This window comes from Salvia splendens, chromosome 16, assembly GCF_004379255.2.
Source record: "Salvia splendens isolate huo1 chromosome 16, SspV2, whole genome shotgun sequence".
NCBI classification, from domain to species: domain Eukaryota; kingdom Viridiplantae; phylum Streptophyta; class Magnoliopsida; order Lamiales; family Lamiaceae; genus Salvia; species Salvia splendens.
Genome location: NC_056047.1, coordinates 11,540,607 through 11,555,731, shown reverse-complemented (window position 1 = coordinate 11,555,731; position 15,125 = coordinate 11,540,607). Strand labels below are relative to the sequence as shown.

The 15,125-nt window shown below is 43.2% G+C and overlaps 2 protein-coding genes and 1 pseudogene across 4 annotated transcripts; 1 reads left to right on the top strand and 2 right to left on the bottom strand.

Annotated features, from left to right (window-relative positions):
• Positions 1-568: 568 nt before the first annotated feature.
• Positions 569-2,547, bottom strand: LOC121771464 (PHD finger protein At2g01810-like). The gene is made up of 3 exons (XM_042168250.1): positions 2,205-2,547; positions 1,790-2,033; positions 569-1,706 (listed from the first exon to the last, which is right to left on the bottom strand). The coding sequence occupies exons 1-3, from the start codon at positions 2,509-2,511 to the stop codon at positions 569-571; spliced, it is 1,689 nt and encodes a 562-aa protein (XP_042024184.1). The 5' UTR covers positions 2,512-2,547.
• Positions 2,548-4,100: 1,553 nt separating this feature from the next.
• On the top strand, positions 4,101-6,924 carry LOC121772097 (heat stress transcription factor A-8-like). Of its 3 annotated transcripts, none has more exons than XM_042169068.1 (3): positions 4,101-4,301; positions 4,395-4,623; positions 5,665-6,924. In XM_042169068.1, the coding sequence occupies exons 2-3, from the start codon at positions 4,408-4,410 to the stop codon at positions 6,631-6,633; spliced, it is 1,185 nt and encodes a 394-aa protein (XP_042025002.1). In that variant the 5' UTR covers positions 4,101-4,301; positions 4,395-4,407; the 3' UTR covers positions 6,634-6,924. The 3 variants fall into 3 exon arrangements, with proteins under 3 accessions (XP_042025002.1, XP_042025001.1, XP_042025000.1); XM_042169067.1 differs by having other exon boundaries at positions 4,101-4,313; XM_042169066.1 differs by having other exon boundaries at positions 4,101-4,623.
• A 2,153-nt stretch (positions 6,925-9,077) lies between these two features.
• Positions 9,078-10,306, bottom strand: LOC121771386 (annotated as a pseudogene).
• Positions 10,307-15,125: the final 4,819 nt, after the last annotated feature.

Here is a 15,125-nt window from a genome sequence, read left to right as displayed (position 1 = left end):
ATGATTGACCTGTCATGATAAATAACAAACAAAATGTAAAGTTTGTGATATTTTAGATCAATTTTAAAGTTTATGGAAATAAAAAAATTTGGCCAATTTTTTTTTTAAAAAATTATGTCTGAGTTTTGTTTGTTTTCAATCAATATAAACTTATTAGGCCAATATATGGAGTATATGTTGGGCTAAATTTTAAGCCGCCTAAACCAAAACGGCCCAAACTCCAGGCTCTAATTTACTTTACTTCGTATATACAATGAGAGTAGGAGACAACAAAATTTCCAAAGACACCACACAGTTGTAAAATAATTCTAAACATCAGAATGTGTTTAGTTCAATTTTTCAAATATTTATATTGTATCCAAATAACATTGATAAACCAAGGCTACAAACATTAAACAACACATTACCTATCTGCCTCTGATACTACCACACATATCATATCAGACCACAATCTGCATATTATTCCTACAAAATTTTCACTCTCCCTACATATCTACATTCTCACATCCACAACTTCAAATTCCACAGCCTAAACACGCCGTGGTACTACAGCCTCCTCCTCCTCCCTTCAGCCCTTCATTTTCCAGCCACCATCTTCGTGCCTGAGGCGTGTGCCCAAGTCCAAGCCACGGCCCCTCACCCAAACCTGCGCCCCAAGCTCGAACACACTGCCAACCACCTTATCATTCTCAATCTTCCTCAACCCCCCAATCTGGCTCACCTCAAACTCATCCATCACACAGTAAGTATCCTTCAAAGCACCCTGCGCCACCATCTTAAGATCCGCAACAGTCATCCATGGCTTCACCACCACCACTTCCCCAGGCGACAGGCGCCGCCCCAACTGCCCCTCCAGCTCATCAAAGCTCGGCAGCACCTTGCACTCCAGTACCAACCCCTGCCCCACAACCCTGCCCGCAATAGGCCAATCTTTGACAAAGTGATCACATTCAAGAATAAGCTTAGTCTCCGGCCACATTGCCACCACATTCTCACAAACAGTCCACACATCTACAGATAAATTATAGCCCCGTGAGCATTCTTGAATGGTGAACTCCGCCAACCTGGAGAATGGATTCGTGGCACGACGTATGATCTGATTCTCCACCGTGAAACAGTTGATTGACTTGAGCACGAAGTCAATCAACCCAGTATCCCCAATGGACCTCCTAGCCCCATCTCTCAGTTGTTGGCGCGATACGCCACAGTCCCTCCCGAGATTCTCATTCTTGTGCTCCTTCAACAGATCAACGATCACGAGGAGCACGTGCTCAAGCCTCCTCGCAGGCCACCTGCAGCTCTTCCTCATCGAATCCACCAACTTCTCGAATCCCATTGGAATTGTTTCCCCTGTTTCCAAATTGAGCTTGGGCACGCCATTAGCGACCATGTCGATTCTTGAATCGAGAGCCAGCATGAATTTAAGCAGATCACTGATCGTGGAGAGTGGATTCGTGCTGCATTTTCTGTACACATCTATAATGGATTTGATCCTATTTGCATTCCTATTGCTCATGGAAATACTGATAATTAGATCGAGGCTTAATTTGCTCAGATATCGGATAGCTGCGTTGTGTTTGTCCTCCGTAATTTCGCCATTAAATCTGTAGCCCCATTTAGCTAGCCACGATTTCCCGTATGCTATGCCGTGGATCAAATTAAGCTCAACCGAACCCCTCCTCGATACATGATCGGCCGAAATGCTCCTGCAGATGTTTCGATTCAAATTTGAAGATCGACAATAACATGAATTAGGTAAGCAAATAAGTAATGTTGAAGAAAAGTGAACCTGACTCTAAGAAGGGTGCAAAGACGATCCCAGAATTCCACACTATCTTCTGCACCAAAGAAATTAAAATTGTATCTCAAACCGTGGATGCAGACGAGATGCCCGAATCCGTTGCAGTGAACCAATCCGTATAATTTAAGGCTCTCAAGTTCAGCAAAATCCACATCCAACGGCTCATTCCAATCAGCTTTTTCCGGAATTATAAAATGGTACTTTCTCTTGCAAACAAAATGGTGACCCCAACCTGCATAAACAAATCAAATGACAGAGGAGATATAATTCAACTGCAATAGATCATCAAAGGGAACTCGCTGATGAAGAAATTGAGTTAATCATGCAAACAGATGAAATAGAGACGCAATTATGCGAAGAAGAGAAAAAGTGAATTAGAGTCACTGAAACCAAATCGAAAAACCTGATAATTCACAGTAATTGCAGAAGGGGGTAGGAGAGTCCTGAACGGTTTCTTCCAGAGTGTAGAGCGGGCAGACGACGTCGTTCTCAGTGAACAAGGAAGTGCACCAAACCGGCATTCCGTTGACGCAGTAGTTTTGAATCTCTGCGAAATCATGAAGAAAAAGTCGAATGTTGTCTCTGAAGGCTCCCGACAGCGCCTTCTTCACGAAATCTGGGAAGGCGAAATTGTCGTACAAGAAGAGTTTCTCGGGATTGATCCTGTTTTTTCTCATATTGCTAGGTTTTCTCAAAACAATCGACGCCATCGATGAAAGCGGTGAAGTGGAAGAGCAAGAGAAGAAAAAAACTGCGATTTTCGTGTGTTGGGAAATTTGATTCTAGTGGAAACAAGGCAGTGGCGCTTGAATTCTTAGGGTTTGAATTTACTGGAATGGCCTCTCGAGGGCGGGAAAGAAGTGGGCCGTTTTGCGTTAGTCAGGGGACAATTCGGTCATTTTCGACGTGTGTGGTAACTAAATGTGATGTCGCTGTTTCAGGTTCACGCTGAGTGAACCAACCTCATTCTCTACGGTTGGTTATCTCCGGTTTGAGCAGTAACTCTACATTGACATGGATCTGCGGTCGAAATTACTTTGATGTCCTCCGTATTTACAGGATATGTTAACGAAGCTTTAAGTTAGCTGTATTTACAGGATATGTTAACGAAGCTTTAAGTTAGCTGTAGGAGTTTTGGGACCATATGGTAATTACGACCCCTCTCGCCATTATATTACTAGTCACATTTGGTGTTTAATTTATAAATTTAGAAAATTTTATCAAAAGAGTCAATATGAAATTGCGATTATATAAGTTTTAAACATATTTTATTAACAAAATCAATAATTTTTATATTTAGGCTTTCTTTAGTGTTTGTTACCCGGATCTACTAATTGGCGTTGTTTTACTTAAAAAAAATTGCGTGACCACTTTAAATTTTCAATTTAAAAAAGTATTCAGGTTTCAGCCCCCCAAGACACGAGAAATGTAGATTTGGCTGATAATAAATTGAGTTTTCTCCACCATTTTGGAATACTCCAACCACTTCAATTATATACTCGTTACTAAATATTTTGGGTTTATTCTTTTTTAAATCGTCATTTTATTAGTTAGATCAGCCGGCGTTGCTTTAGACCTTGACCTAGTCCATTAAATTATGTTCAGTCCCAGCCTTCTACTAGAGTACAAATATTACAATTGTTGTTGTTCTGCAATTAATATTTTTACAATTATAAGAATCGAGTTTCGAACTTTTTGAAATTTCAATTCCTCTAGCTAGACCCAAGTTCCTCCTTAAATTAATGAATTTTTTATGCCACTTTTATTTCTATAGAAAAGATATGGATTAGAAGGGGTATATTTTAATGTAAATATATATATATAATAAATTGAAACACATAATAACACAAAGCTTGTTATGCTAAAGCATATGTACTACTACTACTACTCCCTTTGTCCGTAAATAGGAGTCCCGTTTTTCTATTTTAGTCCGTCCGCGAATAGGAGTCCCGGTTCACTTTTACGTAATAGGGTCTCACCTTTCACTAACTCATTTCACTCACATTTCATTTAAAACTAATATATTCAAGTGAGATCTCTATTCCACTAACTTTTTCCCACTCACTTTTCTTTCCATTTCTTAAAACCCGTGCCACCCATAAATGAGACTACTAATGGCAGACGAAGGGGGTACTACATAATAATAATAATAATAATAATAATAATAATATAATAATTTATAGACTTAAAAGATCAACCATCACAATTTAAATTATCTGAATTTATGTAAAGATAATTGCTTTTAAATACACCAACTTGAATAAAATTTTGGTTTTACACAAACTATAAATTTTGATGCGAATTGCCTTGCGCTTTCCGTCGAGGTGACTTGAAGTCGGTTCCCTTTAAAAACCCAACTTCTTCCGCATATTCGTTCACCTTCCTGACCACGCAAAACCCATATTCTTCTTCTTCATTTATATCTGCACATATCTTCAAATTCTTTTGAATTTCAATACATATTTTTTGAAATTGAAACACAACAACACTTGATCTGAAGGTGTGTTCCTCGGTGAGATTCGATTCTGCTGAAATCGTCGGATTCGGAGCTAGATATCTACTAGAAATTTTCTTTTCCTTTTTTTTGTGATAGGTTTGATTGAATTATGGTGAAATCGGTGGAGAATGGGACGTCGCTGCCGCCATTCTTGGTTAAATGCTACGAGATGGTGAGCGATGAGTCAACGGACGCGTTGATTTCATGGAGCGACTCCAATGACAGCTTTATTATATGGGATGAGTCCAAATTTTCTTCCCAGCTACTGCCCAAGTATTTCAAGCACAGTAATTTCTCCAGCTTCGTCCGTCAGCTCAATATCTATGTGAGATTCTCTTTTACCCTACCCTCCTTTTGATTGTGTTTTTTTTAAAAAAATTAATTGAAGTTGTGATGATTATGTTTTGTTTGATATGTATAACTAAAATTATTGAACTGACCACCAGGCATGGCCAATTTGGAATTTTTATTGCTATTACGATTGTGAGATTGATCTATGTTGATTTTTTTTAGTTATGAAGTATGTATAAACTTGGATAGGGGAAACCCTGGCAGTAGTAGAAATATGTTTGTGGTTTGGTGACTATGGTGATACCTAGCTGTCTTAAAATCTCATGAACTTGAGATGCATTTGTGGAATTGTTAGTGGTTAGTTTAGATGATGGGTATACACTTCAAAATGAAGTATAATGAACTGAACTAATGATGAGAATTGTTGCCATATCCTCCTGAATTTGACAATGTCGTTTTGAACTTATTGTGTATCTGGTTTGGGTTTTCCTCTGATTCCTGCACTACATATGAGGAGGTCTGAGTACTTAAAGTATAATTACGTTTCTTTGTTATTCTCGAGGCAAAGAGATGTCGCTCTCTTGTTTGCTCGGCACTTCATCTTGAGAGAGCATCCATTTTAGAATGTTCCTGCCTGAGAATTGAGTAATGTGTTACTGTGTTATCAGAAGCCCTCGTTCAATTACTAGTTGAAATATGCTCTGCTCTGCATTATAGCAAGTCCCATTATACACTGGATTCTTTCTGTTCTCAAGTTTGTGTCAAACTGTTGGGCAATTCGTTGAAAAATTAGTGCTAAGAGAAGTTTTGTTTTGTTTTGTTTTGTTTTGTTTGTTCTTTTATTTTTTCTGTGGTAGTGCTACACCCTCACATGGCTCCCCTACGAATAGATCTTCTGTTTCCATCCAATTACAAAGATGTTATTTAAAATGGAGAGTGTGCATTGTTTTTCAGTTGTGTCTTGATTCAGTCATTTATTTCAGTTGAGGAAATAGTTTGCCACCCTGCATTGGTTGCAGGGATGATTGAATCTGTTCTCTGCTCTGACTTTTTTTATGATCTAAAACCAAACCAGGGTTTCAGGAAAATCGACACTGACAACTGGCAATTCGCTAATGAGGCCTTCTTAAAAGGGCAGAAGCATTTGCTGAAGAACATTGTTCGAAGAAAGCCTAGTCACAATCTGGTGCAGAGCAAATCTTCACAACAGAAAGACCCAGAGCCTGCACTACATCCTGAAGAGGACAAGAGACTGGCCCTGTGGAAAGAAGTCCAGAGTCTCAAAAGTGATAGAAATGCTTTAACGCAGGAGTTGACAAACGTAAGACTGCACCAGCAGACTTCACGGAGTAAAATGCTACTTTTGGCCGAACAATTGAAAGGTATGGAGAAAAACCAGCAGCAGATGCTTTCTTTCATTGTCATGGCTATGCAAAGCCCCGAAATCATGGCTCAGTTTTTCCAGCCGAAAGAGAACAGTTGGCGTATGGCTGAAGCTGGAAAAACTAAACTGAGTGAAGTCATGGACGATGATTGTGAACCAACTCCGTTCGATGGAACGATAGTCAAGTATCAGCCACCTAAAGATGGACCTGCAACGCCTGACTGCACGACAGATGCCTTTGATTACGAAAAATTTATGGAAATAGATTTCTCTTCCGATGAAATGAGAGATATTCTGATGGATACCGACTTTTTGTTAGGCCCGGATCCAGTGGATGAGAAGCTACTACCTCTTGAAAACCACAGCCAATTAATTCTTCCAGATGCACCTGAAAACGACACAGTTATGGACCAGATGTTTTTGCCTTATTCATTGACAGAAAACAAAGTTCCTGTTGGGTCTGGAGGTGAGGGTTGTACCAACTCTGGGCTCCAGTTTGGATTGGCATTCCAGCCCGATGAATCTGAGAACTCAGATGGCTCAGCTGATGATATCAATGAATACCAGAATGAGATGACTGAAGCTACAAAGTTGCAAAGCTCTGAAAAAGTAGAAGTTTTAACTAGACAAATGGGGTCCCTAACTTCTGAAATGAGCTGAAATCAAAATACCTTCAAATTCTTCCTGTATGCAATTGCATTAGTGTTTAGGCTTGTGGAAATTGGTTTTGCTCAAGAGTATGGGAACTAAGAATCCCCCTTTTTCTTGCCTCAACTGAATGATGCACTATTGCATAGCAATGAGGTCTGACAGGTATTCATAAGTTGTTTTTTGGAATAACAAACATCTATTCTTTTATTTTTCTGATGGTTCCCGATAGCAAATAGCAAGAATGTTACAATATTCTTTATAATTTATTCACTATCAAAGTATCAATGTTTCCTACTTGAACTCATGTTTAATTCATTGATTCTGATGCCACATTTGTCATTGGATAGATAATGCATAGATAATTTAGGGGTGAATTAGGCCATCCGCAATGGGCGGACGATGGCACGCCCGATGGCGCTCATCGTCCGCGCCATTCATCGTCCGCCCCCACTGTGGGTGTGTGGCATAGGCCGCGGACGATAGTCGCGGCTTATGCTTCGGGCGCGACTTAAACCGCGGACGATGGCCATCGTCCCCGACATCGTCCGCCCCATTGTGAAGACCGCGGACGATGGCACGCGGACGATGGCACGCGGTTTCGTTTTTTTATATAAATCTCGTTTTTCATTTAGTTGTGCATACGAACATATCGACTATCTCTCAACATATTCTCTCTCAACATCCAACGAAAATGAATCCCGGCGAAGACACCAATAGTTCTAGTTCGTCTGATTCCGGTCGTTCGATTGACGAAGCATTAGATGCAGCCGTTGAAGAGGCCATGGCGGCATGCTATTCGCAAATGCAGCGCGAGAAGGCGGCGGCTGCAGCGGCGGCTGAGCAAGTCCATCGTCCTATTCGACATAGGACGTATGTTCGACGCAACCATGAGGAAGCTCACAGGCGTCTGGTTGAAGACTATTTTGCCGATCAACCACGTTGGGGCCCGACTGTGTTCCGCCGCCGGTTTCGAATTTCGAGGTACCTTTTTCTCAGCATTGTTCGTACATTGTCTTCACGTGAAGAATACTTCACGTTTCGGGAGGACGGCATCGGGAAACCCGGCCTTACACCATTGCAAAAGTGCACGACTGCTATTCGTCAGTTGGCATACGGCACCACGGCGGACCTTTTTGACGAGTACCTCCACTGTGGGGAGACTACAGGCCGCGAGTGTCTGAATTACTTTTGTCGGGGGATAGTAGAGGCCTATGGCGACACATATTTGCTCAAGCCGATAGCCACTGATTGCCAGGGTCTGATGCAGATGCACGAGAGGGCGCACGGGTTTCCTGGGATGCTCGGGAGCATCGACTGTTTGCACTGGCAGTGGAAGAACTGTCCGACGGCGTGGAGAGGCCAATTCACAAGTGGATACAAGGGCAGCCACCCGACGATGATCCTCGAAGCCGTCGCTGACTATCGGCTTTGGATCTGGCATGCTTACTTCGGCGTAGCCGGGTCGAACAACGACATCAACGTCCTCAACTCGTCCACCCTCTTCACTGACCAATGTAACTGTAACAGCAACGGCCCGGCCATAGAGTTCACTGCCAACAGACGCCAATACCATATGGGGTACTACTTGGCCGACGGCATCTACCCACGGTGGCCAGTTTTCCTAAAGACGGTCAGCTGCCCGATTGGTGAGAAGAGGGTTTTATTTGCGCAAAAGCAAGAGGCGGCGCGGAAGGATGTAGAGCGGGCATTTGGGGTGCTCCAATCACGGTGGGCAATTGTGAAAGGGCCGGCTCGTTTCTGGTACAAGGAAGTCATCGCCGATGTCATATATGCGTGCATAATCATGCACAACATGATAGTCGAGAGTGAAGGCGGAAGCATCACCGATTGGAATGACGACGACCGTGCATCTAGCTCTGCCGGCACATCGACCGAGACACCCGATAGAGGGTTACCGTTAGGTTTCGATGAGGTTTTATCTAGGCAGGCCTCAATGCGCAACCAACAGGAGCATGCGCAGCTCATGAGCGACATGATTGAAGAAGTGTGGGCTCGTAACCGTCGTCGCTGAGTTTGCGTTTTTTATTATTTCGCATTGTAATGTATTAATTTTTATTAAATGAATGAAGTTTTTAAAATTCGTATTTTAAATGTATTTTAGTTTTTTTTTAATTCGTATGTATTTTGTAAATATTACAAAATTGATGATGTGGCGCGCCATAGGGCGCCCCACTGCAGGTGGAGAAGGAGGAGGATAAAAATGCTGACGTGGCGCGTCATAGGGCGCGCCTTAGTGCGCCCCACTGCTGATGGTCTTATGTTTCTTGTTCAAAGGGAACAGGTGATCAAAACAAATATTCATGTGATAAATTGTGCAGTCATCTAGTGCTGATACATATTGAAATAAGGCTAAATCTTTCAAGAAAACCAAAGAAAATTGGCTTATTAGTCCAAGATTGAAAATAAATGATTTGTGGGTGACAAGTAGTGAATCATCCTTGTACAAGGTTGGCCATGGCAAAAGCAGCAGCAGATGCGATGGCTCCGATGAAGGTGGTCTGAAGAGCACTCCAGAAGGGTTTGCTTCCAGTGAAATGACCTTTGCCGTAGCCAAAGATAAGCAACGCAATAAGAGTAACAATGACAGAAGCAATTACAGCTCTATCTGCATTGGATATCAACATGTAGGGGAAAAGTGGGACCATCCCACCCACTATGTAAGCTATGGCGATCGTCATTGCGCTCTGCATTGCTGTCTTTGGATCTGGCTTCTCCAATCCCAGTTCAAACCTTAACACACGGAAAACAAGTTTGATTTTTATAAGCAACATATATATTCATCTTGCTTTTCCAAGTGATGCTCTAATTTGTCATCGTTTTGTGGTCACGGTAGCACGAGATCATTAACTTTTTCTGATACTGCAGTTAGTTTTTTTCGGTTTCTGTGGAAATAGATCTATGCATGACATTTTTTGTTCTGTAATGAATTCTGTTGGAGAAACCCTCACTCTCTCTCTCTCTCTGTCACACACACTTGCACACAGAGATTTGCACCCCCAAAAAAATGTTGAAACATAGAAAGCTTACTTCATGAAATCAAGCCAGGCTTGTGGATTTTTTCTGAGTGCATATACCACGGGCGAATATTCATGCGGCTGAATCCCATACTCCGACAATATCTCCGCAGCTTCTGCAATCATTTTTCACCAATCCAATACAATCTGTTAAAATAAAATTCTAGTTCTAGATAATGTTGATGCATATAAAGACGAAATTGAAACAATTAAAATTTAAACCCAATCTTATAACGAGGATAGCAACAGCAACCTGTATCAGGCACAGCAATGATCTCGTCCTGCTCTCTCTTCAACTCCCTCATATAATGATCTGCTTCGCTTTTCGCAGCCAAGTAACTGCAAAATCACAACCCCATGCATCAACTACATATACAAATACAAATTGATTGACATGATAAGCTGGAGATGGAACTAATTGATGATATACCCTCCGAGGCCCATGGATATGGCGCAGGCGGCGATCTCACGCCGGCGGTGACAATGACGGCGGAAGTGGCGTTGGCGCCGGAGAGGCCCTCGGCGAGGGCGAAGGGGACGGTGAGGCCATCGGAAACCCCGATTATGATGTCTCGCACGATCTCACCCGCCGTGAAATGCTTCTCTTTGTGGTCATTCAACAGAGAGGCGTTCGATTCACTTGCCATCTCTCTCTGTCTCTCTCTGTATGTAGTGAGTGAGTGAGTGCGTGTGTCTCTCTCATTATATGTATATAATAGCATCCTCAATGGCGCACATCCCGGCCGACGTCCGCGCCTGTGCAAAGGTGACGTGGATACGGACGTCTGCTGCGGACACCGGAGTTCCGCGGCGTTCCCGGGGCGTTCGTCGCAACGTCCTTGCGGACGTCCGCCATTGCGTTGACCTCACGGACGTCCTCGGGGACGTGCCAATTATTATATTTTTTTTGAAAATTCTATAAATACGACTCGTTGAATTTCATTTCATTCGCACCACTTGTATTAACGAGTATCTCTCTCTACGTTTCTTTTATATATCCAGAATGGCTGGTAGTGGTAGTGGTAGTGGTTTTGGTGCGGGCGGTAGCGGTGTGGGTGGTAGTGGTGGGGGTATGATGACATTATGGGGCGAATTCATGCACGTGTGCGGGAGGTAGCGGAGAGGGAGATACAGGCGACCTTGGCTCCGGCGGCACCTCGACCCATCCATCGTCGATCTATAGTACCCCGGGACCACCTCGCTGCACACCGTCGGTTGTACGAGGATTACTTCGCTCCGGAGCCACGATTCGGGGAGAAAGTGTTCCGGAGACGTTTTAGGATGCATCTTCCGCTCTTTCTGCGTATCATGGGCGCTTTAGAGCGTCGATACGGGTATTTCAGGGTGCGAGAGGATGCGGCTGGTAAACCCGGCCACACACCGATTCAGAAGGTCACTGCCGCAATGAGGCAGGTGGCATACGAAGGCACGACTGACATGTTCGACAAGTACCTCAACATCGGCGAGACGACTGCCCGCGATTGCCTTAAGTATTTTTGTCAGGGCGTTAGGGAGATATTTGGGGATAAGTATCTTCGGAAGCCTACCCCCGAAGATTGTCAGGCCGTGCTGGATATGCACGAGACTCAGCACGGGTTTTCGGGGATGCTAGGCAGCATAGATTGTATGCATTGGGAGTGGAAGAACTGCCCCGCTGCCTGGAAAGGGCTGTACACTACGGGTTTCAAGGGCAAGAATCTCACGATGATCCTTGAAGCGGTAGCTGACCACCGGCTATGGATTTGGCATGCCTATTTTGGAGTAGTCGGGTCGAACAATGACATCAACGTCTTCCAGTCGTCGCCCCTTTTCAACAACCGGTGCATGGGCGTCGGTCTGGCAGTCAATTTCGTCGCCAATGGCAACCAACACAACATGGGCTATTATTTGGCTGATGGGATATACCCTATGTGACCCGTCTTTGTGAAGACGATCAGATGCCCAACAGAAGAAAAGAAGGTATATTTTGCGGGTCGTCAGGAGGCAGCGCGCAAGGATGTGGAGTGGGCATTTAGTGTGCTCCAGAGTTGATGAGAGGCAGTGAAGGGTCTATCACGGCTGTGGTATGCTGAGAGCATCGCCGATATCATGTACGCATGTATTATCATGCATAACATGATTGTCGAAGATGAAGGTCCAGCACTGACGGATTGGGCCAATGATGATGATGATGCTGCGGGTCCAAGCCACGGCGTTGCCACCGGCAATGTACGTATGGGTATACCCCATGACAAGGTCGAGCGAGTCCGTGCATTTGCCGACATGCGCCAAAAACAAGCTCATATTCGTCTCCAGAACGATATAATTGAAGAAGTATGGCAGCGAAGGGGTCGTCGTGGATGAAATTTTTATTTGTTGAAATGTACTTTTTTTAGTTTTTTTTTAATGTACCTTTCTTTTTTTTATTTAATGAAATTTTTATTCCATAATCGTTCCATAAATTTTAATTCCGTAAATTATTTAATTTGGTGAATTTGTGAATTTTTATTAATGTGGGAAGTCCGTCGGGATGTCCTTGGGGATGTCCGCTACTGTGCAGTGGAAAGCCTTTATGACGTGGCAGTGTAGTGGGAAGTCCTTATGACGTGGCAGGAGATGTTTTTGAGATGTCCGCGGGGATGTCCACCGGGACATCTGCACCACCGTGGATGCCCTAGGCGCTTCCTTCAAATCTCATTATATATCTTTTCTACTTAGAGCATCCACAATGGTTTTCACCCAGCCATATCCCAGCCACAAACTCCCCTTGCCACATCATCAGCACTAAAAATCTTCCTGCCACATCATCAGGACAAGCAAATAGCCCAGCAATAGCCTAGTCACATCACTTCCAATAATATAAAACAAATAATAATTGACAATTACACAAAATACGAAATTAAATTTACGACACATATACGGAAAAATTTAATAATATTATTTAAATGAAAAAAATGTACATTAAAAATACCATAATTTTAAAAAAAAAGTACATTAAAATTAATACATTAATTTTAAAAAAATTACATTATTTATAAAAAACCCGACCTCCGCATCACTCCTCGTCTCCGTCGCCACCGTCGCCGCCGGTACCCCCCCCGTGCCGCGGTGGCCTTCAAATCGTCACGAATGCTCACAAGCAATGCGTGAAAAAACTCTTCTCCTCGGGGTCCTCTGCCGCCTTCCAATCGGCTAAGATCTTAACCATCTGAGCACGCGTTTGTTGACGCACGAAGAATTTGAGATCCTCTGTCGACTGGCCAAGGGGGGATGCCGACTGGACCTCCTGGGACCCCCCGAAGCCCCCCTCGCCTCCCGTTGCGCCGGCCTTTGACCAATCGGGCGAGTTCGGCGAGCGAACGATGGAGGGGACGGGAGCTCCTGAGCACCCTCGGGGAGGTCGTGGGAACCGCCGCTGCTGCCGCTGTAATCACCGGTATAGTTCAGTCGTTGCTTCTTCGGCCAGCCAGCATCGACACCTGCCCGGAACTTCTCGGAGTCGTTCAGCACCTCATAGCAGTTCCAGTAGGTGAACTCCTTATACAATCCGGGCTGGGGGAAGGCTTTCTCCGCTATCCTCCTGCAGTCATCCTCCGTTTGGCCACTGCTCTGCATGCGGAGGGCGTTGGTGTACAAGCCCGAAAATCGGGAGACCCAGCCCTGATTCGGTCCCACGCCCTCCGGCACTCCTCCCCGGTGCGCGGCCTCCCCTCCGGGCAAAATGCCTTGTAGGCTGCTGCTACTTTGGCCCACATGTTGACGATCCTTTGATTGTTCGAAGTGAGGGGATCATCGCAAACACTCACCCACGCCTTGGACAACGAGACGTTCTCCGCATCCATCCACTTCCTCCGTACCGAGCAGTTGTCCTCACCCGGCTGCGACGACTCGCCGACCCTCTTGCTTCTTTGGGGGGCCCCGACCCCTCCCTACTCCCCCGTTTGAACGGGAGTTTCCGGAACACCGAGAAGATCAAACCACAACTCCTCTAAGGAGAAAGTCTCATATTGCGTGAACTGAGCTTCCGTTGGGGTCGACGTGTGCGAAGAACCAGTCGAAAAATCAAAACTGGGGCGATAGACGTTGTCCCCCCCGGCGTTCCCTGCGTCGCCGGTACCACCCCCCGGCGTCCCCTGCATCGCCGGTACCTCCCTCGGCATCGTCTGCATCCAGGGTGCCCACCCCGGCATCGCCGGTAACCCCCCGGCATACTCCACCCGGCTGCCATCCCGGGCATCATCTGCTGCCACGGGTACATGTTGTAGTACCCGGGCATCGGACCCCATACACCTCCCACGGGTAAACTACTTCGAATCACTTTCCTTTTTTGGATTTTCCACTATAAGTGGGTCATTTTCCTTTTAAACAAAGAAAAATCATCGTTCTTATTTTATTTTACCATCTACTTTATTATTTTCACTCCTCAACTTTTATCTCTCTATACTTTATTCTTTTCACTTTAACTCTTTAATATCAATTTCTTAAATCTCGTACCCAAAAGAAGTGGCTCGATTATAACGGGACAAATGAAGTAGCATTTTTCAAATGAGGTAACTCTACATTTTCATTTCGTTGTTTAGGATTTAGGATTTTTAGTATGAAACTATGCATCGGGGGGAGTACTTCATTTGTCATGTTATAATTAATTGATTTCTTTTGAACATGATGTTTAAGAAAATAATATTCATCCGTCCACGATTTAAAGTCCTACATTAATTTAGTGCGAGTTTTAAGAAATATGAAAGAAAAGTGAGCGGAAAAGCTAATGGAATGCAAGTTCCACTTTTACATACGTATTAATTTCATAACAAAATGATTATGATGAGTTTAGTGGAAAGTTATTTTCCTAAAATGGAAATGATGAATATGGACATTATTTTGTGGATGGAGGGAATATTTATTAAATTAGAAGGATAGAATAAAGTGGAAAATGAGATAAAACAGTTTGACAAAATGAGAATAAAGTAGGAAATAATAAAGTACAAATATAAAAGAATAAAGTAAGGGATATAAAGTAAAGAGAAATGATATGCTACATACCTTATATGAGCTCCTTATGTGAGCACCATCCACGTTTAACGCAGATTTAGCGTTGTTTGTTTCGATTTATATTTAGTTTGATTCTAATACATTAAAAATGTTATTGAAATTTTTTATTTCAAAAAATTCATAGAAATCAAAGCTTTATTTGTTATTTTATTTATTTGAATTTATAGAGAAAACGACCAAATCGAGCTTTGATTTTTATGAATTTTGTTAAATTAAAAATTTCAATAACAATTTTTAATGTATTTGAATCAAACTAAATATATAAATCGACACGAACAACGCTAAATATGCGTTAAACAAGAGTGGCGCTCACATAAGATGTGTAGCATATCATTTCTCATAAAATAGTAAGATAAAGAGAGAATATAGTAAGTGAAAAAATAAAATAACATAAAGTAGTTGTATTATTTTTTGCTAAATGTAAATCAATCACTTGTA